This window comes from Rhineura floridana, chromosome 10, assembly GCF_030035675.1.
Source record: "Rhineura floridana isolate rRhiFlo1 chromosome 10, rRhiFlo1.hap2, whole genome shotgun sequence".
Lineage (NCBI taxonomy): Eukaryota > Metazoa > Chordata > Lepidosauria > Squamata > Rhineuridae > Rhineura > Rhineura floridana.
Genome location: NC_084489.1, coordinates 57,494,950 through 57,519,166, shown reverse-complemented (window position 1 = coordinate 57,519,166; position 24,217 = coordinate 57,494,950). Strand labels below are relative to the sequence as shown.

At 43.4% G+C, this 24,217-nt stretch overlaps 1 protein-coding gene across 3 annotated transcripts in view; it reads left to right on the top strand.

The window, feature by feature from the left end:
- NMT2 (N-myristoyltransferase 2) overlaps positions 1–24,217 on the top strand; it is a 57,249-nt gene that overhangs the window by 12,603 nt on the left and 20,429 nt on the right. For all 3 annotated transcript variants that reach the window (XM_061587763.1, XM_061587761.1, XM_061587762.1), the window contains exon 2: positions 15,345–15,480. In XM_061587763.1, the coding sequence (XP_061443747.1) occupies positions 15,345–15,480 (136 nt within the window). The remainder of the gene's footprint in view (positions 1–15,344; positions 15,481–24,217) is intronic.

Sequence of the window (24,217 nt, the reverse complement as noted above, 5' to 3'; positions counted from 1 at the left end):
CATCATTTTCACACCCTTTCCTATTGAGAACCAATGGATTTCTCCATATTCTGTCCTGACAGTAGCCTCTTGTCCAGAGTATAGGTTGCGCATCAGGACAAACAGATGCTGTGGCACCCCCATTTCTGATCTATACAGTCAAAGGTTTTGCTGTAATCTATAAGGCACAGGGTGACTTTCTTCTGAAATTCTTTGGTCCATTCCATTTTCCAATGTGTGTTTGCAATATGATCTCTGGTACCTCCTGTCTTTTGTTCTGCTTTTCTTTCTCTAGCCTAGTCTCCATTTTCGATCTCTTTGTAAATCACACACAGTATTTAGCTTTTTTTTTAGCTTTTAGGCTCAACTTGCAATTCAACTTAGCTTACTGGGCCCATAACCCTTTGTTATGTAAATTTATATAGATATTAGCAGAGATCTTCAATGGTCTGAGCTGCGTGTGCCAGTATGTGCTTTTACCTAAGTGGAAGGCTTTTACCCGTGGCTCATCATGAGATGCAGAGAGAAGTTGGGTGAGGGGATCAAGGCGGTGGTAAACGCATCCTTGAAAGAGGGTGTGATGCCATCAGCCCTCAAGGAGGCAATTGTAAAGCCCATCTTAAAGAAGCCCTCCTTGGATCCCCAAGTTTTTAATAACTTTCGCCCAATTTCGAATTTACCATTCTTGGGCAAGGTCATTGAGCGAGTGGTGGCCAATCAGTTGTCGACACACTTGGATGAAACAGATTACTTAGATCCATACCAATCGGGCTTCAGGACTGGTCACGGAACTGAAACAGCCTTGGTCGCTCTGGTAGATGATATGAGGAGGGCATTAGATAGGGGAGAATTTACCTTCCTTGTCCTCCTCGATCTCTCAGCGGCTTTTGATACTGTCGACCACAGTATCCTTTTATATCGCCTAGAGGGATTGGGAATAGGAGGCACTGTATTACGGTGGTTCCGCTCCTTTCTCTCTGATAGGTACCAACAGGTGGCATTGGGGGAGGAGGTTTCAGACCCTTGGCCTCTCAATTGTGGTGTGCCACAGGGTTCTATCCTCTCTTCCATGCTATTTAACATCTATATGAAGCCGCTGGGGGCAATCATCAGGAGATTTGGGCTGCAGTGTCACCAATATGTGGATGACACTCAGCTCTATCTCTCATTTAAATCTTCACCAGAGTTGGCTGTGGAGACCGTGTCCAAGTGCCTGGAGTCCGTGAGTGGATGGATGGGAAGGAATAGGCTGAAACTGAACCCCGACAAGACCGAGGTACTGCTCGTGGGGGACAAGAGAAGGTTGGGAACCGTTGACCTGAAGTTCAATGGGGTGAGTTTACCCCTAAAGGACCAGGTCCGCAGCCTCGGGGTTGTCCAAGCTGTCCATGGAGGCTCAGATTTCGGCTGTGAACCGGGCAGCTTGGTACCAACTACACCTTATACGTAGGCTGCAACCCTACCTTCCTGTTCATCAGCTCCCACTGGTAGTACATGCCCTGGTCACCTCTCGATTAGATTACTGTAATGCGCTCTACGTGGGGTTACCCTTGAAAACGGTCCAGAAACTACAACTTATTCAAAATGCGGTGGCTCGATTACTCACAAACAGTCGTCGCCAGGACCACATCACGCCAGTGTTGTTCGATCTACACTGGCTTCCAGTTGTTTTCCGGGCCCAATTCAAGGTGTTGGTTTTAACCTTTAAATCCCTACACGGTCTCGGCCCAGTTTATCTAAAGGAGCGCCTACAATGCCACCAATCATGCCGCCTGACAAGATCGGCCACACAAGGCCTTCTCTCAGTCCCGCCAACCAAAGCAGCTAGGTTGGCGGGCACTAGAGAGAGGGCCTTTTCAGTGGCGGCCCCCACCCTCTGGAACTCCCTCCCACAAGATCTTCGGCACATCTCTTCCTTGAATATGTTCCGCAAGGCCTTAAAGACCTGGCTTTTTCAGCAGGCTTTCGGGACTTCTGGGGAGGCTTAATATTCTTCTCTTTTAAATGCCTCCTATTATGTATTGTTTGTTCTTATAATTTATATTATTTCACTGTATTTTTGTATTGTATTCTGCCATATTCATTGTATGTACGTCGCCTAGAGTGGCCACTGGCCAGATAGGCGACACATAAATTAAATTTATTATTATTATTTATTATTACCCTGCATTGAGATCACTGAGACTTAAGATTTAGTAAAATAAGAAAAGCTACTTTACTTATAGGAAAGGCATACCTAGTTCTAACTAAGTTGGAGGCACAACACCCAGGTTTGGGAATTGCCCTCATGGCTAAGAAGGGAGAGCATTTGTTGTAGAATCTGGAGCATTACTTTACTTGAATGGGATATTAAGGCAATAGTTCAATAATTACTGCATTTCCTGGGATCCCCTTTCTTTGGAATTGGGATGTATATGGAACACTTCCAGTCTGTGGGCCATTGTTTAGTTTTCTATATTTGTTGACAATTTTTTGTCAAAATTTGGACAGATTCAGTCTCAATAACTTGTAGCAACTCTATTGGTATGCCATCTATTCCTGGTGATTTGTTTCTTCCAAGTATTTTAAGAGCAGCCTTCAACTCAAATTCTAAAATTTCTGGTTCTTCATCATACGGTTCCTCCATGAATGAATCTCTCATCCTGGCATCTCTTTTATAGAGTTCTTCAGTGTATTGCTTCCATCTTCCTTTTATTTCATCTTGTTCATTCAGTGTGTTCCCCTGTTGATTGTTCAACATCCCTACTCTCAGTTTAAATTTCCCTTTCATTTCTCTAATCTTTTGGAATAGGGCTCTTGTTCTTCCCTTTTTGTTGTCCTCTTCTATTTCTATACAGTAACTATTGTAATAGTTCTCTTTGTCCCTATGTACTAGTCGCTGTATTGTTGCATTTAGGCTTCTAACCGTATTTCTATCTCCTTTTGTTTTCCTTCTCTCTTTAACCATTTAAAGAGTTTCTTCAGTCATCCGTTGAGGTCATTCTCTCTTTTTAACTAGAGGCATTGTCTTTTTGTATTCTTCCCTGATAATGTCTCTGACTTCACTCCATAGTTCTTCTGGTTCCCTGTCAACTAAGTTTAAAGCTTCAAATCTGTTCTTTATTTGATCGTTATATTCTTCTGGGATGTTATTTAAATTGTATTTTGGCATTATGATTGCTTTGTTGTTCTTCTTTAGCTTTACTCTGATTTTCGATACGACCAGTTCATGATCTGTACCGCAGTCTGCTCCTTGTCTTGTTTTTGCAGAAAGTATGGAACTTCTCCATCTTCTGCTCCCAATTATATAATCAATTTGATTCCTCTATTGACCATTTGGTGATGTCCACATGTCCGGTAGTCTTTTTGGTTGATCAAAAAGGTGTTTGCAAGAAACAAATTATTGGCTTCACAGAACTCAGTAAGTGTTTCTCCTGCCTCATTTCTATCTCCTAAGCCCCATTTCCTCACAATTTCTTGTTCTTGTCTGCTCCCTACTTTTCCATTCCAGTCCCCCATGATTATCAGCACATCTTGCTCTGGTGTGTGATCCATTTCTTCCTGTACTTCTGTGTAAAATCTCTCCAATTCCTCTTCTTCTGTGTTATGCTGTTGGAGCATAGACTTGGACAATGGTTATGTTGATTGGTTTTCTGTTAAACCTATTAATGGGGGCGGGGAGGCAAATAAACTACAGGTACTTGTCTACCACCACCATCCACCTTCTGCTGCTTGTAGTAGCTTCAGGTGGATGGGAGCAATTTAAGTCAACAAAGCCACACATAAAGAGAACATAAGAACTGAGCCCTGTTGGATCAGGCCAATGGCCCATCTAGTCCAGTATCCTCTTCTCACAGTGGCCAACCAGATACCCATAGGAAGCCCACAAGCAGGACCCAAGTTCAACAGCACTCTCCCCTCCTGCTATTTCCAGCAACTCTATTCAAAAGCATACTGCCTCTGGCCATGGAGGCAGAACATAGCCACCATGGCTAGTAGCCATAAGTAGCCTTATCCTCCATGTATTTGTCTAATCCTCTTTTAAAGCCATCCAAGTTGGTGGCCATCACTGCCTCTTGTAGGAGCAAATGCCATAGTTTAACTATGCTCTGTGTGTAGAAATACTTTCTTTTTTCTGTCCTAAACAGGAGTGTAGTTGTCCAGGGTCTCAGGGAGTCTTAGATCCCTTACTGTTTGGGGAGCAGGCTCCCAGCAGGGTCCCTGTGTCTCCAGCATCCTACGAGCCAATCAACTTGAAAGGGGAATGTGTTAGCCAGTGAGAAGAGTCTTCTAACATGCTTCCTTGCCCTTTACTGCTGATTGGAGCCAATCAGAGTGAAAGAAGGTAAGTCAGCCACTGAGAACACTCTTCTCAGTAGCTAACACTCTTCTCTTTCTTGCTTATTGGCTCCTAGGGACTGCTGTTGTTGTGGGAGAAGGTGTTAACAAGGATGTCATTCTTAACACAGCAGCAAAATGCTGCACTGTGTGTAGTTGTGTTGCTTAATTTCGTTTAAAAGCAACACCACAGCAAGCAGAGAGTAACAGCAGATGTTGAAATGCGAGTGTGCCAGCGTGTGCGTGCATTTGCCTAAGAAAGCAGGCTTTTACCCTGCATCAGCATCACTGAGACTGAAGACTTAGTAAAATAAGAAAAGCTACTTTATTTATAGAAATACATAGTAGATAGAAAAGGCATACCTAGTTCTAACTAACTAGCTAAGTTGGAGGCATAACGCCCAGGTGTAGGAGTCAGCCCCATGCTTGGAGAGAGCTGAGACAAAGGGATGTCTCCTCTCTCCCGGACAGTTGGAGGACAAAGGAATGGAAAGGGCAGAAGAAGGAGGGGCAGGTAAGCTTCCCTAAAGACGTCACAGTCTAGAGACAGAAGGAAGTCAGTCAGAGCATCACAGGTAAAAGGTAAACAAGCCTATCCATCTGGAGGACCCTAGCTGTATCTCCCTTCTGGAACATAAACAAAAGAACAAAACAGGAGTTGCTCTTGCCCTGTTTCCAACACAAAAAAGGGGGGAGGAGCGTGGTTGTGACTAACATGAAGAGACCCCACACTTCTGAATATGCCACTACGCTACTGGTCCTGAATCTTCCAACGTTCAGCTTCTTTGGATGTCCACAAGTTCTAGTTTTATGAAAGAAGCATAAAAACTTCCCCTTCTCTATGCCATGCATAATTTTATACACATCTATCATGTCACCTCTTACTGACCTTTTCTTTGAACAAAAAGCCCCCAATGCTGCAAGCTTTCCTCATAGGGGAGTCCCTCCATCGCCTTGATCGTTTTGGTTGCCCTTATCTGAACCTTTTCCAACTCAATAATATCCTTTTTGATGTGAGGCTACCAGAACCATACACAGCATTCCAAACGCCATCCCACCACGGAGAGAGAAAGGGTTGGCAGATCCTTCCCCAGTGCTGTGACCCTGATCTAAATCCCAACCCTGGCTCAAACAGCTGCTTTGAACCAGAGACAAAGAGATGGATCACCCCAGTCCCGTCTAGTTTGGCCCTCAGAAGAAAGCTGGAACCAGACACTTCATCGAAAACTGGCAGCTCAACTGACTGTCTCTGCACATGCCCAGATGCACAGGTTCAGAGAGGCACACGCCCCCAATCTCCAAGGTGCAAGTTTCTTCCCTCCTCCCCCCCTACAACCTTCCCCATCCCTTCTCTCTTGATGTCGCCTCTGCTCCTGCCTACGCGCAAAGCGCAAACCAGCTGGCAAGCAGCCTCTGCCGAGTGAGACAAACAGAGACCTGCACGCCCCAAGGCTGCAGACGGCCGCTGAGGGGACGCGCTCTTAGGGCTGGGATGAGGTGCCTCCGGCATTCCGCTCCCCATCTGCTTCAGCAGACCCCGGAGAAGGTGAAGCTGATTTCAGGAGCTACTGAAGGGGACTGGTGGCGGCAGTGCCAGAGCTGGAGCGACTGCGAGCGGAGAGGCAGAAGCAAGGGAGGGTGCGTGAGAAGAGCTTTTTTCCAGGCGTTTAATTTTTTCCCTGGATTTAGGGGCGCCTCTGGCACCCCTCAAGCATTGCACCCTCCTGCCATGCTTACTTTGCTTACCGTGTTACGCCGGCTCTGCTGATCAGTTTCAGAAGGTACAGTTGGCTTATTTTTTTGCTTTGTCTTGTAACAACTGTACTGTGAAGTTCCACAGGGCTTCCCTCACACACACTTCTTTTTTTGGTCTCCTATGTCATGTAACACCTATTTGAAACCAACCAGAGTGGTTGTATGGAGATTCAGAGTAATAGGGTCACCGATATGCTGATGAGACCCATCTTTATCTCTCTTTTTCATCTGAGTTAATAAGCTGACGCTCTGTTCAAATAAGGTAGAGGTGCTTTTGGCGGGTATTTCAGTAGACCTGCGAGGCGGTGTTCTCCCTGTTTTAGTGGAGCTGCTCCCCTTACTTAAAAGATCGATTTTGCAGCTTGGGGATGCTGTTAGATTCATCTCTTTCTTTGGAGGCCCAAGTGCCTTTTGTGGTACAGAGCACCTTTCACCAGATTTGAGAAAGAAGCAAAGTCATCCACCCATCCTAAAAGAACTTGCATAGCCGTCTAATATTTATTATCTTTATTAGATTATATTAATTATTTATTCTCTAATATCTGTTATACAAAGGAAGCCAGCGGTTAGAGTAGTGGTTCCAAAACTTTTGCCTCCACAGACCACTTGAAAATTGCTCAGGGTCTTGGCAGACCACTTAATGATTTATCAGCCTGTTGTAGCAATTGTAATCTGTTGTGCTGGATGCTGTAGGATTTTTAATTATATGTTTACAGACATACCATGGACTCCTGGAAAGAAACTTGTGGACTGCTGGTTATCCACGGACCACACTTTGGGAAATCCTGGGATAGAGTGCTAGACGAAGAAATAGAAGACCAGGGTTGAAATCCCCACTCAGCTATGAAATGCACTGGATGATCTTGGGCCAGTCACTGTCTAACTTACCTAGTCTCAGCCTAACGTACCTCACAGAGTAATTGTGAGGGTAAAGTGACCGAGTAGATCCAGGGTGTGGTCAATGCATCATTGCAGGAGGGAGTGGTTCCAGCCACCTTGAAAGAGGCGGTGATCCGACTACTCCTGAAAAAGCCCACCCTGGACCCATTGATTTGTGACAACTACCAACCAGTTGCAAATACCCCCTTTTTGGGGGAAGGTGATTGAGAGGGTTGTGGCGCAGCAGTTTCAAGTACTCTTGGATGAAACAGATTATCTTGACCCATCCCAGTCTCAGTTCAGGCCTGGTTATGTGACTGAATCGGCCTTGGTCGCCCTGATGGATGACCTTTATCAGGAGAAAGACGGGGAGTGTGACCCTGTTATTCTTACTTGATCTCTCAGCGGCTTTTGATACCATTGACCATGGTATCCTTCTGGGCCGACTTGTGAGATGGGTATTGGAGGCACTGTTTTACAGTGGTTCTGGTCGCATCTCCAGGGTCGCTCTCAGAGAATAGCATTGGGTGACTGTCTTTCGGTCCCCTGTCAGTTGTGCTGTGGGATGCTGCAGGGTACCATCGTGTCCCCCATGCTGTTTAACATCTATATGAAGCCCTTGGGAGCAGTCATCAGGAGTATTAGGGTGAGGTGTCAGCAGTACGCTGATGATACCCAGCTCTATTTCTCTGTAACAGTAGCCCTTGACCACTGCCTGGACTTGGTGGTGGGCTGGATGAGGGCCAATAAACTGAGTCTGAATCCTAGCAAGACGGAGGCACTGTGGGTTGGTAGTTCCCAAGTTTGGATAATTGGTCAGTTGCCTGCTTTGGATGGGGTCGTACTTCCTCTGAAAGAGCAGGTCCATAGTCTGGGGGTGCTCCTGGATCCATCTTTGTCGCTACAGGCCCGGGTGACCTCAGTGGCTAGGAGTGCTTTTTACCAGCTTCAGCTGGTAAGACAGCTGCGGCCGTTTCTGGACCGGGATTGCCTGACCACTGTTGTCCACACACTGGTAACCTCCATGCTGGATTACTGTAATGTGCTCTATGTGGGGCTGTCCTTGAGGTTGGTCTAGAAGCTGCATCTGGTGCAAAATGCGGTGGTGAGACTGCTCACTGGGGCAGGGTATCGCCAACATGTAACCCTGCTGCTGAAAGAATTGCACTGGCTGCCCATTTGCTACCAGGCCAAGTTCAAGGTTCTAGTCTTGGTGTACAAAGCCCTGTACAACTTGGGACCAGGATACCTGAAAGACCGTCTTATCCCTTATATACCCAGTCGAACACTGCGGTCTGCAGGTGAGGGCCTCCTGCAGATACCATCCTATCAGGAGGTCGGTTCTGCACAACATAGGACATGGACCTTTAGTGTGGCAGTACCTACCCTTAAGAATTCCCTCCCTTCAAATATTAGGCAGGCGCCATCTCTGTTATCTCTTCGACACCTTTTGAAGACTTTCCTCTTTCAACAAGCCTTTTAAGTTGAGACCTATCCCACTCTGCGTCTGTGTTGGAATTGTTTTTAATATGTTTTAACAATATGTTTTTAACCCTTTTAAAAATATGTTTTTAAAGCTTTTTTAAAAAAATGTTTTTAAAGTTGTTTTGTTTTAATGTATTTTAAGGTCTGTTTTTATGATGTTTTGATGTGTTTTTAGCACTTTTGTTTGGTGCCCTGGGCTCCTGCTGGGAGGAAGGGCGGGATATAAATCAAATAATAAATAAATAAATAAATAAAATAAAGTGGAGAGGAGGAGAAATGCCGCCTTGAGCTCCTTGGAGGAAAGGTGGGATATAAATGTAGTCACCATCACCATCTTATTTGTTGAATTTATATCCCACTTTCCTCCAGCAGCCTTTCCCAGCCTACTGCTCTCCAAATGTGTTGGACTGCACCTCCCATCAACCCCAAGGCTGTTCTACAAGGAGATGTGAACGCCATTATAGCTGTGTGACAACCCTGAACGGTATATTAAGCTGAGAGAGGAAAACTTACTGAAGGCCACCCAGTCAACTGAAGACCGGGCAAGGGATTTGAACCCAAGTTTCCCACAGTCATGCCAAAATACTCCAGCCACTGCAGTTCTCTAGATTTCCAGGGTATAATGGGATATATTATATCAGCAGCCTTCTCCAACCTGGTGCCCTCTCAGATGTTGTGGAGTACATCTTTATAAGTTTTAACTGTTCTGGCTCAGGCTGATGGGAGTTGTAATCCAAAACAGCTGGAGGTTGGGAAAGGCTGCCATAGAGAGTAATTTTAAGGAATATTAGAAATGACCAATTTTCATGTGGACTTAGATATTTGTAGTGAGAGTTTACTATCTGAAGGGGCTTCTAATAGGGGATTGAGAAATTTGATACAAAGAAACAGTGAAGTTACCATTAACGCTTGGGGGTTGTTGTTGCCTATATTAAACACCAGGGACAAAGAAACGTACATAGATAAGTTTTACTAATTTCCCCCAAGACAAATTCCAGTTGTATCTCAGGGTAGTAAAAGGTCTCCAAACAAAGCCATGTACCGGAAGAAGGACACTTAAGTCTGCTTCCCTAGATCAGTTTTTATTTGGAAAAAAAAAAGTTGCATCGTACATTTCCCCCCCAATATGTTGACTGACTGTGGCAAAAATACAGCAACAACTCACCTCATAGCAAAAACCGATATGTTCTTGGGATTTTTGTTGTTGACGTCGTTCCAGGTGCTTTCTCTATATAAAAAGAAAAGAAAGTATATGACAAGTGGCTGAATTTGGGAACATGGTTTACTATGGTGATGATGAAAACATCCTGGAAGGACTGCATTGTACTTCTACTTCAGTGTAAATTCTGTGATAAAAAGTGTGTCCTGGAGGGACGGTAGGTCTGTGCCCCACCACTGTTGAACTTATGGCTATTTAATTGCCTTGGTTATATCAGATGGCAGATTATTTTAGGATATAGCAAAATATTGAAACTTTCATGGTACTTTTATAGAAAGGCAACCTGTATTACCTTTTACAGTGAATAAAATTACATATCTCCCAGGACGTTACTGATGTATTTTTATAAGGCATCATAATAATTTGCATCCTGCTGTGATTTATGCAGTGGTTCATATGGTCAGACTTTGGCAGAAGAGCCAATGTCCAACATAATCAAGGCTGTTTCTCTTGAGATAAACAGACTCTTCTTTGTGCTTAGTTCATGAGGCCATCATGCATCTGTTGTGGGATAAACAGAGTCTACATATTTTGTTCCTTTCTGTCTCTTACAGGCAGGAACACAATCAGCTTGTACTTTGCTGATTTATTAATTCGGCACTGTTTTTATTAATTCAGAGAGGAGTGTCCCATGTTGCAAGCCTAGAATGCGTTTGGATTTAACATGTTTTAAAGTTCAGTTGAAGAGACTTTTTGAAGTGGCAAGTCCATTATTACTCAGCCCATTTTCAATGTGCAGGTGCTGTGTTGTTCATAAGATTAGAATGCTATAGCCATGATGGCTAATCTGTGGAGTTGCTATGTGTATCTAAACTATCACAAAAGCTAAAATTGCCATGGGAGAAATTTGGTCATCTTTATTGACCTCAAATCTTTCTATGTTCCCTCAAGTAACTTTTGACTTTTTCATATCACTAGAGGCATGCTTGAAGGACACATACAATTTCTGTTAGAAGCTGCAGTTCAGAATACATTTTTAAAAGTCTATTTTGTAACATTCAGATTCTGAATAGAATTGTTTGTTTTAAATAAATACATTTGCAAGAGGATTTAAAAACAACAACACATGCTTTTATACACACTGCTTTGGGACATGCGAGCCAGTGTGATGTAGAAGGGTATTCCTGTCTCATATTAGCTTATACTATTTGGGCAGATGCAAGTCACTAAACCTTGTGGCTAATGTTACTAGATTGCAACCTGCCCTGGGACCTGATGGTAAAGGAAAGGTATTATTATAGGCCCACTAGTCTTTTAGCCTGAGTAGACGCGGGGACAGAGTTGACTTCTGTGCTTGTTGCAGGGTATGATCATGTTCTCTGTTTCTGTGTTGAGTGGATCATCATTGCAGATAAGCTGTCGTTTCAAATTAGGGTGTTTGTCAACAAGGAGAAGCCTATCCCTGAAGCCCTGAGCAAAGGAGGTGGAATATTAAGATGACAGTTACAAAAGGAACACTACTTAACATCTTAACATCTTAATATTCAATTGATTTAATTTAAGTTTAATATATGTTTTTAAATTGTATATTGGATGTTATATGTTGTGAACCGCCCAGAGAGCTTCGGCTATGGGGCGGTATAGAAATATAATAAATAAATAAAATAAAATTAGTTAGACCAGAGTGTTGGAGCAGGGTTTTCAAATCCCCTCTCAGTCAAGAGGCTCACTGGGCTAGTCACAAATTCTCTGCCTAATATATTCCATAGGATTGTTGCGAAGATGATACGGAGAGGAGGAGAACCAAGCACATCATCATTATTATTATTATTATTACATTTGTATACTGCCCCATAGCCAAAACTCTCTGGGCGGTTTACAACAATTAAAAACATTAAAAAGAAATATACAAATTTAAAAACACATTTAAAAAAAAACAATTTAAAAACACATGCTAAAATTCCCGGGAGAAGAGGAAAGTCCTGACCTGGTGCCGAAAAGATAACAGTGTTGGTGCCAGGCACACCTCGACTTACAAGTGAAAGGGCAAGATTTTGAAGGCAATGCGCAGCTGTTCAGATTGGCACAAGTAGCAAACCTTTTAAACACAATAGAATTCACACTGAGAAGTTACATTCTTTTAAACAAGTTCATACGGACTTATTATAACCTTTACTGGGACAATGAAAAAGCATTTTTTGCCAACTCACTGACCAGAAAAGTTTCATTATAATTCACTATCCTGAACTCTTGGAGGAAAGGTGGCATGTAAATGGAATAATAAATATATAAAAATGTTTTTGTACTCCTATATGGTGCCTTCTAAAAACTGCCACCTGTGAATCCAAGATAATGAGAGCTATTCCTCTAATGCAGGGATGGCTAATCTTTTTCCACCAAAGGTCACATTCAGGTTGGGCAACCAATCAAGGGTCACATTTCAGGGCTGGTTGTGGCCAAAGTGGTTGTACCCTCTCACATATGCGCACCATACACACTGGTGAACATGTACAACTCTCCACCTAGGCCAGCACTGCAGTGAGGAAATCATCCCATTGCAGCTCTGGGTTAGATGGAGAGCTTTAAAATTCTCACCCCTGTACTGCAATAGGGCAGTATTCTTCCCCACTGTGTTGCAATGGAGAGGAAGCTGGGGGCTGTCAGGCCACTTCAGATGTCTTCAAACACCTCATGCCGATTTGACTCCCATATTCCAGAGACTTATCTACCTATCTGTTCTTAGTTCTGTGTTGTGAAACTTCCAATGTTACAGGAACCCTAAATGGATATAGATATAGAACACAACCCACAAGAAAGGGGCTTAGTAGGTAGAGCAATTTGTCTTGTTAATTCTGAAAATGAATGAGACTCTTATAATGAATGAGACTTTTGATAATGAATGAGACATAGACTTTGCCATGCTAACAGGCTATGCAAACCCCAAGTGGTTTGGCATCCAGTTTCTTGGAGAGGCAAGTGATGTTGTCACCTGAGCAATAAGAGGTCTGTAATGTCCTTAGATGTCCAGGACTGCACACACTCAATACTGACTGCTTCAGCATTTCTCTAACCTATGCTGACAGGTGCGGGTAACCTGGTGAACCCCATTTGTGATGGGAATCGGAGAATGCAGTTATTCTCCATGAAAAAGGAACTCCCAGTGAGTGCAGGCCACTAGGTAGCATTGATTAATGAAACAAATGGATATTTTTTCTGTCTATCCAAAGAACTTATTATTTGGTTCTAAAATGCTTGAATTAAATCAAATGCCCTGTTTTTTATACACAACGGCTGTCCTTTGTTTTGCCCTGTGCTTTCTCAAGGTAGGAATACATGTAAATAAGTTTTGTTTCTTGCCAAATTTTGGATTTTATCATTGGGCATTAAGTGCAAAGTGGTATCTACTTTTCATGGCATGACTGGATCAGCTCTTTGGTTATGGAGGCTGTTGGAAACAAACCTGAGTGCCCTGCATTATGAATGGGAATGGCTAGATCCTTATCTTGCCAGCCTCCTGCAGGCCACGTATGACAGGTGGACAGAGTTGCCCACCTATCAACCACCTGTAGTTACAATGAGATCATGTGGCCTGTTTCTCCCTGTGCAGCAAACTGTATGGGGAAAAGGCTGATCATCAGCACTTGCGAATCCCACTGCATGATGCTTTGCAAGGTGGTTGCTCCCGCCATATCTTTACCTGTGTCTCACCTGACATCATATATTAATTAACTAATTGATTTATATCCCACCCTTCCTCCCAAAGAAGCCTGAAGCAGCAAACACATAAACAATGAAACATCTAAATACAATTCCAATACAGAGCACAGTGGGGAGGAGAGCCTGGCTTGTGCAGCTGTGGAGGACTAGCTTCAGAGGGAGGCAATGATAAACCCCCTCTGAATACCGCTTACCATGAAAACCCTATTCATAGGGTAGCCATAAGTCGGGACTGACTTGAAGACTGTCCATTTCATTTCACAGAGGCAGACTGGGAAAGACCTCTTTTTAAAAGAGGAAGGTCTTCAGTAGGTGCTGAAAAGACAACAAAGGCGTTGTCTAGCTAATATTCAATGAGGGAATTCCAAAGGGTAGGTGCTACAACACTATAGGCTCGATTCCTATATGCCATCATGTGTAAGGCCGGTGGGCATGGCTTGAGCAAAACAATCTTGTAGGCCAACTGGAGAATCCTGGCAATTTCAGTGATCCAGTTTTTTGGGGCGGGGGAGGGGGGAAGGAGCCCTGCTTTTTTAAATAGATTCTATGATAACTTGTGCCATGAAAGAATTTAGTCTTTAAGACTAAACAATTCCTTCTTGAAAGGAAGGAAATGATCTGTCTTCCTTCATTTTTGTAATCAATTTTCTTAAGACAGAAAATTAAAATAAGCATCTTAGTGGCCAAATCCAGTCCTTTCCTCACATTTTTTGGTTGTACAGAAAATAGCCTTGTAAATGTTTTTTTTTTTTAATTATTTGGACTTATACAAAATATGTATATGTTGAGGGGGAGGAGGAAGCAATAGTTTTAAAAACATTTTAAGAGGGGGACCCCTGTCAAGAGCTGTGAAATGTTCTGTGCCACCAGAATATAGTTAGCCACCAAATGGCAGACATCTAAAATACAGACGGTAAAATAATGGATTGTGAAAGCATGGTATGTCTCAGTGATGGCAACTTTAACTAAACTGATCAGAATGAGGGAAGGGAGACAGAAACAAGAACACTGTGAAAGATTATGACCTCGTATTTTAAGATTTATATGGAGCAGATTTGCAAGATAGAGTCATTTAATCCTTTTTTTCACAGCCGAGATGGTGATCTACAACACTGACAATTGTAATATATACGCCACTTATAAAGAATGAAATCGTAATACAGAATAGGACATGTTCCATAAGAATAACAGGCTTACAATAGTTATCTATAGTGCGTAGAACTATAATTTTTCAACCAGGCTTCAAGACTAGAAGTTAGCTCAGTTTTGGGGGGTGGGAGTGGAAGGGCTGGGGTGGCACTTACAGGGAATGGCAGGCTACTCCCCTCCTCTGGAAGTGTTCCTCACCTCTGCATTTGTGTTCTTGATAAAGGGTTTGGGAATACACATGTGCTAAGATAATGACCTGGTTTACATATCACACTAATCCAAACTATGGTTTAGCAGAAACGTGTGAGGATTAGGCTTCAGGAAAGGAGATCGCAGCCACTTTTTCCCCCTCCAGTTGTTCTGCTGCTGCACTACACTAAGCCATGGGTTGGTGTAGTGGACGAGTGGGGAACCTTTGGTTCTCCAGATGTTGCTGAACTACAATTCCCATCAGCCCTTGCCAGTATGACTGATAGCCAGGGATGATGGGAGTTGTCATGCAACAACATCTGGAGGGCCAAAGGCTCCCCACACCTGGCTTAGTGTGTCATCCAAATTTGGGCTTGTGGTTTAGTTCTGTAAGATGGACCACAAGCTGTAAATTATAGACAAACTTTAATGGTTAGTCTGGAGAGAGCTAAACTGTGAGCTCAGGTTCTGATGATACTCTAGGCCATGGTGCAGTGCAGCAGCAAAACAACTGAGGAGAAGCAAAGCAACTCTCCCGGAGCCCACACACTAAATCATGGTTTGACTTAGCATGATGTGTGAACTGGGACTTAGCATGATGTATGTAGTTCAGCCATAGCTACTTTTAATTCATATACCTTTCAAAGGGCATGTACTATTTTTTTTTTTAAAAAAAATCAGGTCACCTTTCCCCCCACTCTTAATTTCTTTACAGAAGTCCAGGAGGAGACTTGGGAGCAAAAAAGAAGAAAAAGAAACAGAAGCGAAAAAAGGAAAAGCCAAACTCCGGAGGTACCAAATCAGACTCTGCATCTGACTCCCAGGAGATTAAAATTCAGCAACCTTCAAAAGTGAGAGCCCGGGCTTCGTTTTAACTTTGATAGCTTAGTGTAAAAATCAGAATAGGTAATGCTCAGTCAAATGTGTGCTGAATGGGCTGCTGTCACAATTGCAAGCAAAGGTAACTCTGACGGAAAGGCCAGATTAATAGACTTTTTGGAATTTCACTGGCAGGATCAACTATCCTGTTGATTTTTTTAAAAAAGCTCTTTTTCCCCTCCCTTTTTTTTGGCCCACTTTGTAGAACTCCCACCCCAGAGAAGCTCCCTCTTCCAAATATATGCCAAGTTAAGAAAGACTTTCATTTAAATTTGTTGTCTTACTTTGATTTATTGTAATTATTATCTTCAAAACCTATTCACCTGTCACATAGTGTGGTGTAGTGGTTAAGGACTACGACCTGGGAGACCAGGGTTCGAATTCCCACATAACCATGAAGCTCACTGGGTGACCTTGGGCCAGTCACTGCCTCTTAGCCTCATGAAAACCCTATTCATAGGGTCGCCATAACTGGGAATCGACTTGAGGGCAGTACATTTACATTTATAAATGCCAGCTTGTCAAGTTTGGCCCTCAGTAGCTGAACACATTTTGCATGCAGGAGATTTCAGGGTCAGTCCTTGGCATCAACAAATAGGGCTTCGCAAAACACCTGCCTGAAACCCTGGCGAGCTGCTACCAGTCAGTGCAGACAGTACTGAGCTAGATGGACCAAATGGTCTGGCTCAATGTAAGGCAGCTTCCTGTATTTTAAAACATTTGAAAAATACTTCTTCTTGCAGGATAAGTTATTCTGCCTCCCTGTATGCTATATACACTGCTTAGACATGGCATTTTCTAGCAAGCACCACAGGAGAGAGTGACCGAGAGTTCAAATCCGAGATCCACTGTGAACCCATTCTATTGCCTTTGTGCAACTCTCTGTCTCTTGACTCATCCCACCAGATTGCCTTGAGGATGACAGCTATGGAAAACCTCTTCACACAGTGCTATTGAAATAATTGCATACCTACCCACACAGAAAGGGCCTGTAGGTTTTCTGCTAAATCACAAAAACCAAGCCCTACTTTGTATGTCAACAAAACTGAAGTCTGTCTGTGACCCATTGTGTTTCTGAAAAGTTATTTTTATTCCATTTACAAACAACTGCAGTCTTCTGTAAGTTCTGAGGCATCAAAATAAAACAGTATACTTATTGCCTCCTCGGTTGCCTCAGTTTTATTTAAAGGGAAGCAATTCTAAACTGGTTTACTTGGAAGTAAGTTCCACCAAACTCTCAAAAGCCTTGCCTCCAAGTAGATGCCTTTAGGTTTTGGTTGTCAGTAAGCCATTTCCCTATGCATTTCTGTAGTGGTTTTTTTTCTCAGATAAGTGCCAGTGCAGCTTAATATCTTGGGCAAATCTGACAGATCCTAGGCCTCATCAAAATCCTCCTGTGGATGCCATGACTCTGCTTGGAAAGATTTGTTGAGCTATGATGATGCAGTATGGATTGCAGCTGATCACTTTTGCCTACAACTCTGCATCCCGTGCTCAGCAGAAGGTGCTCACCAGGTGGGGTGGAGCCACTACTCTAGCTTCCCAACAGGTGTGTCACTGTTGCTTACCAGGAAAAAGAAGCGCAAGGCAGCAGAGAGGTTGTCGTGGTGCAAACACACTGGCAGAGGAGATCCGTTTACACTGCGCCAACCTCCTGCTGCCTTATCCCTCCTCTTCCTCCTGTTAAGCAACAGCGACCCACCTGCCGGGAAGCTAGTGCAGCAGCTCTGCCTCACCTGCAAGCTGCTCCTGATGCTCAGTTGTACCTATTCAAAATATACTTTCAGCAGCCAGTCTGCTTAAGACTTTGGCTGGGTTCAGCTGTTCACAAATCACTTCCGTTCCCAAGGATTAAAGCCATGTGGATGAAGTGATGTCTGATCTAGCCTGTCCCCAGATACACAGTCCAGATACACTTCCTGATGGTGGTGGTGGTTCCCACAAATGCTTTAGGACACTTTCCAGTAGCTGTGCTTATAGAAATGGTTACCAAAAAAGGTGGCTGAATATACGGTGCATCAGATTCCAGTATGAACTGGCCCTTAGCATAGTGAGATTTGATAGTGGCCATTCAAATTTGGGTTTGGTTGTTTGCCTTTTTAAAACAAGAACACAGCAACTGTAATCTCTGCTTCACTTGATGCAGTTGGCTTTCTCTGGCTGAGCTTAGTATGAGCTGGCGAAGGAGATTAGTATTTCCCATAAGATCCATGTTTACATTCCAATTTCTTTATTAAATTTTATTTTAAATAATTTAGATAGCAAAATTTCAACATATTACATAATACCAGTGAAGCACCTTGGACAGTTCCTTGAAAGTTCAGACTAAAACTTGGAGCGGATTCCACCGCCCCACTAATATGGAACCACCAGCCACCACTGCATAATACTTCAAAATAGATTCTATAGAATGCAGAAATAAAGGATAAGGATGCCAAACAAGATTGAGATACTTTTTAGTTAATTTGTTAGCCATAAATTTTATTCATAACTTACTTGTGAAAGTAGTTTAGTAAACAAGTTCATTTGAAGTGTAGAGAGAGAAAAAATCTGGCTTATTTTATCTTTTACCTTATTGTTCCAAAACAAAGGCCATCTTTATTGCAGTGTTTTTCATTACAATTTATATCAAAGAGGTTTTCTGAAATCTGGAAGTCTCTCTTTCTCTCTCTCTCCCCAGCATCATTTTGAATACTTCTTATGCTATTACAGTTTAACTTATTTAGCTTCATAGTGTGGTGAGTCACGTACAACCAGAAAAGTGAAACAGTTTCTGTTTCAAATAGTTTAAAATCTACAAATAAGAATAGAATAAGTATGCCAGTTACAGAATAAGTATCGAAAGATATTTCAGAGTTTTAGGAGCAGCATTGCATTTTGAAGCCTGAGCCCTGCATCACCCTGAGAGAGTAAGCGGTCTGCTCTAAACCTAGCTAAAGGATTAGAGCAAGAGTTGCTGTAGTCAGTGGGTGCCAAGCCCCAACTTGTCTACCTTGGGGAATTTCACCTAGGAGGGATGAGATGGAAGGACAAGGAATAGTGGGCCATCCTTGCTGGCGGCTCAGTAGCTGGTGGACCATTCTAAGTGCTTTGCTTCAGCCTTATTGTATAACGAAGTTGGAGCCATCACCCTTGACTTGGCCAGTTGTGATATGCCATTGATTCCTGCCCCTAGCATTGCAAGTTCAGTTGCCCAGCAAATGATATTTGGGCTCATAGTTTCAGGTGACCATATGCAAAAAAAAGTAAAGAGAAAAAGGACAGGGCTCCTGCACTTTTAATAGTTGTGCAGGAGAGGTAATTTCAGCAGGTGTAGTTTGTCATGCAAGCTGTATACCTGCTGAAATTGCCACTCCTGCACAACTGTTAAAAGTGCAGGAGCCTTGTCTTTTGCATCTGACCACCCTACTAATTGCACATGAATAGTCTATGGCCAGGCAAGATACTCCACATGAATAACCATATGAAACTGTCTTTTATATTGGATCAGATCATTGTGCCATCTGGCTACTGGTAGTTGCTACCCTGCGGCTCTTAGGCAGAGGTAGTTTCCAGCTCTGCTTCCTCCCAACTGGAGATGCTAGGAACTGAACCCTGGACCTTCTGCATGCAAAGCGTATGTTTAAGCATTCAGCTGTTATCTCTCCCCCCACCCTTTCACCTTGTGATGCTAGGCACTGACACTGAATTCCTAGACACCAAATGACCTGGCACTGCCCTTGGTATATGCACAATATGGAGAAATGATGGTTTCATCTGGCAATTACTGCAAAGATGGGAGCAATGTTATCCCTCCCCTCAGCCCCCTCCGACCTTGACCATCATTTTTAGATGCTACGATGATAGATTGTAATGAAGACCTCTTAGATAGCATAGTCAACTTTATTTCCAGCTGTCAGTCTCTAGCCTACTTGATTGCAATGACACGAAACTCATATTGCTTCCAAAATGTTGCTGCACCTGAAATAGCCTTTCTGCTCTTTGCCTGCTGGTTCCCATGTGCAACGCGAAGGTCTGCTGCTGGCTGTAGCACTAAAAGCGTCGTAGTTTTTGCTTTGCAGTCTATGTTTATGTGTGCTACATAGAAGCAAGCAAGTAGAGGGAGATAATATGAGACAAAGGGGTGGTATCTATTAAAATACAGCACTGCACAGATTTTTTTCCCGCTCCACACACACCCCCAACTTAGTAACTGGCCAGATTTTCTAGAAGCCACTTTTGGAGGGAGGGAGATCTGAATGCACCAGTGGGAAAGGGATTCTGTTTTCACTAGTGCATTCTGATACCTCTTCCCCTTGTCAAGTGTTTAATAGGGAGATGCAAGAGCTCACCCCTATCTAATCCTAGCCTCTTCACTTGGGAGTCCTCCCTCCAGTGAAAGATTGCTGGTTGTGATTATTAATGGTGAGGGAAGGTCTTCCTGCATTTGCCCTCATCAAATTTATTATAGCTCATCTCCCTGGAGCTGAGTCCAAACAGTGAAAGAGATTCCAGCCCTCTGCAGCAATATGGGTGCCATTTGCCAGACCTAATTGCCAGTCATGCATCAGTGCCTGGATTGAAGCTCTTCTCATCTTTCATGTGGTTACACACAAATTAATCCTCCTTAAGGTAACTAGACTTAGTGTGTATGACTGCGCACAGGACTATAGTTCTAACAAGGGCCTGGCCTGGATTAAACCAAAGCCCTATGCGGTTCCAGCATCCTGTTTCTTACTACAATTTGTTGTTGGCTTACAAATCCTGACTTGTTGGGGAGCAACAAATATGGATCTTGGGTTCAGGTGTCACAGGAAGCCAAGCTCAGGAGTGGCTGGCTGGTTTGTTTCTCCTGCTCAGCTCACCCCAGGGGAGAAGTGACCTAGCAGCATAAGAACATAACAAGGGCCTTACTAGATCAGACCAAAGTCCAGCATCCTCTTTTGAGGGTGGCCAATCAGATGCCTAGGAGAAGCTTGCAGGCAGGACCTGAATGCAACAGGGCTCACCCTACTTGTGATTCCCAGCAATTGGTATTCAGAGGCGTGCTGGCTCCAACAGTTGAGATAGTAGCCACTGATAGCCTTATCCTTCATGGATTTGTCTAATCATTAGACACTGGCCATGATTACATTTTGTAATGGTGAATTCCATAGTTTGACTATGTGGTGTGTGAAGAAGTATCTTCTTAACTCTGTCCTGAATTTTCTAACATTCAGCTTTATTGGATATCCCAGAGTTCTAGCCTCTCTATCCACTTCCCCCACAAAGCTTTTTCCAAATGTTGTAGCCTTTCCTCATAAGGGAGTTTCTCTAACCCCTTGATTGTTTTGGTTGCCCTTTTTCTGAACCTTTACCAGCTCTGCAATATCCTCTTTGAGGTAAAGCGACTAGAACTGTACACTGCATTCCAAGTGTGGTCCCAGTATAGACTTATCTAACAGCATGACTGCTTATTCGCAATAAAACGTAATGAGACAGCAACCCTGGCTTATTGTGACATGTGAATGTGGCCTCTCTCCTGTTCACTCATGCTGTTGAGTAGTCAAATTTGATCTGTTGAGGATGGGTGGGTGGATTTGCTTTTTAATACTGCTTTTAACCTCCACTCTCAGAGTGTTGTCCTGCTTTGATGCCTATTTGTATAATGGTGTTAGTTTGGTTTCAAATTACTCTATTTTAAAAGATATGGTGTTAATGTTTATTTTAACTGCATTGGGTGCCTATAGCAGGAGAAAGGCAGTGTATGATTTTAAAATAAATACATAATGTTGGGAAGGAGAGAAAGCAAAACTGAAACACACATACCTCTCATGCGAGGTGTTCAGGCAAGTTGCTGGATGTAGGAATGTTTCCCTGCAGAGTAGTCTGTTGTGCCTCCCTACCCCCATCCTGTAGAGTAGACCCATATAACCACACCCTGTTTCCACACAGAGATTATTCTTGTCGGATAGGGATGTAACTATATGAATCATCATAGCCATTGTCTGTGCTCTGGTAACCTTATTAGACTACTACCACATGTTGTACCTGGGGCTGCCTTCGAAGACAATTTGGAAACTACAGCTAGTGCAGAACATGATTGCTTAATTATTAACTGGGTCAAGAAGGTGTGAACATATAACACCAGTTCTGTCGTGACTGCACTGGCTACTAGTTTGTTTATGGCCCCAATTCAAAGTAGCGGTTTTGATTTTCTAAGGCCTTATCAGCTCAGCACTCCTCTACCTTTCCTCATAAGAACCTGTCTAGGCCCTGAGATAGTAATCTGAGGCCCTTTCCTGCATGACACCACCCAGGAAAGTCCAAAGGGTGGTGATAAGAAAACAGGCATTTTTCTGTAGTAGTTCCCCTTCTATGGAATGTTCCCCTTAAGCTGCCAACTCTGTTGCCGTTTCGGTGTCAAAGACATTTGTCTTCCGGGGCAGTTGGACAGCACCAATGCTTGGATGTTTATAAGAAGAGCCCTGCTGGATCAGGCCTGTGCCCCATCCAGTCCAGCATCCTGTTATCACACTGGCTAGCCAGATGCCCATGGAAAGTCCACAGACAGAATCTGAGCATGGCAGCACTCTTGCCACTTGTGATTCCCAGCAACTGGTATTCAGAGGCAGAGAGCATAGCCATCATAGCTAGCAGCCATTGATAACCTTTTCCTCCATGAATGTGTCCAATCTTCTTTTAAGTTGGTGGCTATCACTACTTCTGATAAATCAGTTTATATCCTGATTATGTTTTTAATATGCTTATGCATTTTTACTGTTTTATTTTTATTGTGGATGCAAATCACTTCGGGTGCTTTTTGTAGCGGGAAGCGAAACCTAAATGTAATAAACCCAAACCTAAACCGAAAATTAATTTCAAAGTCTGTTTTCACGTTTACTTTTTTCCCGTTTGACCTTTATTCAGTTTGGGCAGCTGGAAGGGGGAGGGAGGTGATAAACTCCTCTTGCTCCTGGTCTTTGTATGGTAAGTCCAGTGCTGCAATATTTGTAGTGCAAACATCACTTTGGGGCAAGCTTAGATGCAAAGAAAAACAGTTAAAATTTCAGAAATAGAACTTGTAAAGTTTATTAAAAAGAAAGGCTAAGTTACGATGGAGTGAACCATGTTTTGAGAAATTCTCTCCAATTATCGATATGATGTGGGACATGGACTATGGCCAAAAACAGAAACCTTTTTTCTACTTCACCCCCCCTTCTTTAAGATTGAGTGGAACTTGGTATGTCAAGAGATGTTGCCAAGCTCTGAGTTTTCCTAGCCCTAAGAACTTAAGAATCCTGCCAAAGCCCCATTTAGTCCAACATCCTGTTCTCACAGTAGTCAATCATCAGATGCCTGTGGGAAGGACCTGAGCACTCTCCCCCCTTGCAATTCCCAGCAACTGGTATTCAGAGACATAATGCCTCTCTTAGTGGAAGTAGCTGTAGTTAAGCAAACTGGTCAAAGGGCAGAGCTTGGAAAAGTTACTTTTTTGAACTACAACTCCCATTAGCCCCAGCCAGCATGGCCACTGGATTGGGCTGATGGGAGTTGTAGTTCAAAAAAGTAACTTTTCCAAGCTCTGTCAAAGAGTAGGCAACGTTACAACTGCACTATCCTCATGTGATAAACAGGTCCAAGTCTAATAATAATAAATAGTTAATTTAAGCATGAAAATAAAACAGAGTCACACACATCTCAACTGAGAACTCACTGGCACTGTCAAGAATCAGACCAGGTTTAATTTGATAGTGGAGGTAGAACTTTCCTCCACGAGTTTGTCCTATCCTCTTTTAAAGCCATCCAAGTTGCTAGCCAGCACCACATCCTGTGGGTGCAAATTTAACTGTGCCCTGCTCTGCTACATCACTGAGGGCAGGGAAATTCACTGCATGATTATATCTTACGATAATGAAACTCAGTGAGCTGGATCCAGACCGGCTGTTCTGGAAATGGAAGGGCTGTTTCCATTCACAGAAGGGACAGAGATCAGCAGAGGCTCCCTCCTGGAGGAAGGAGGGGAAGGTACTTTGCCCCAATTCTCCCTCCCGTCTTCAACCCCCTGCCCCACCTTTTCTGCTGCCACCAGAGCAGCTTATCAGGGACCTGCTGGGGGAATCGGTGAAAATTGCCTCCCGCCCCCGCTTTCTCCAGCACAAACAGAACTGTGATCATAAGTCTGGATCCAACCCAATGTGTCTCTGGAGCAGGAGTGTCCTCCAGATGTTGCTAGACCACAACTCCCATCATTCCTGACCATTGGCCATTCTGTGGTTTATGGGAGTTGGAGTCTAGCATTTGGAGGGCACTGCATTGGCTATCCCTGCTATAGAGTCTTCTAGACGTTATTGGAAGAGGGGAAGAACTAGGTACAGGGCCAGTATTTTTGATGGCATGACACCCAAGGTGGTACAGTGCAGGATGGGGAACCTGTGGCCCTCCAGATGTTGGTGGACTGCAGCTCCCATTAGCCCCAGCCAGCATGGCCAATGGTCAGGGATGATGGGAGTTACAGTCCAGCAGTATCTGGAGGGCCACGTGTTCTCCATCCCTGGTGCAGTGAGTAGCAACTAATATCGGAGAGACTTAGATTCACATGTCTCTCAGCCATGAAGCTCATTAGTTGACCCTGGGCCAGTCCCTATCTTTCAACCTAATCCGCATCACAGGGTTGTTGTGAAGATAATATAGAAGTAGGAGGAAGTCCATATTTGCTGTCCTAAGCTCTCTTGAGCAAGAATGAAAAAA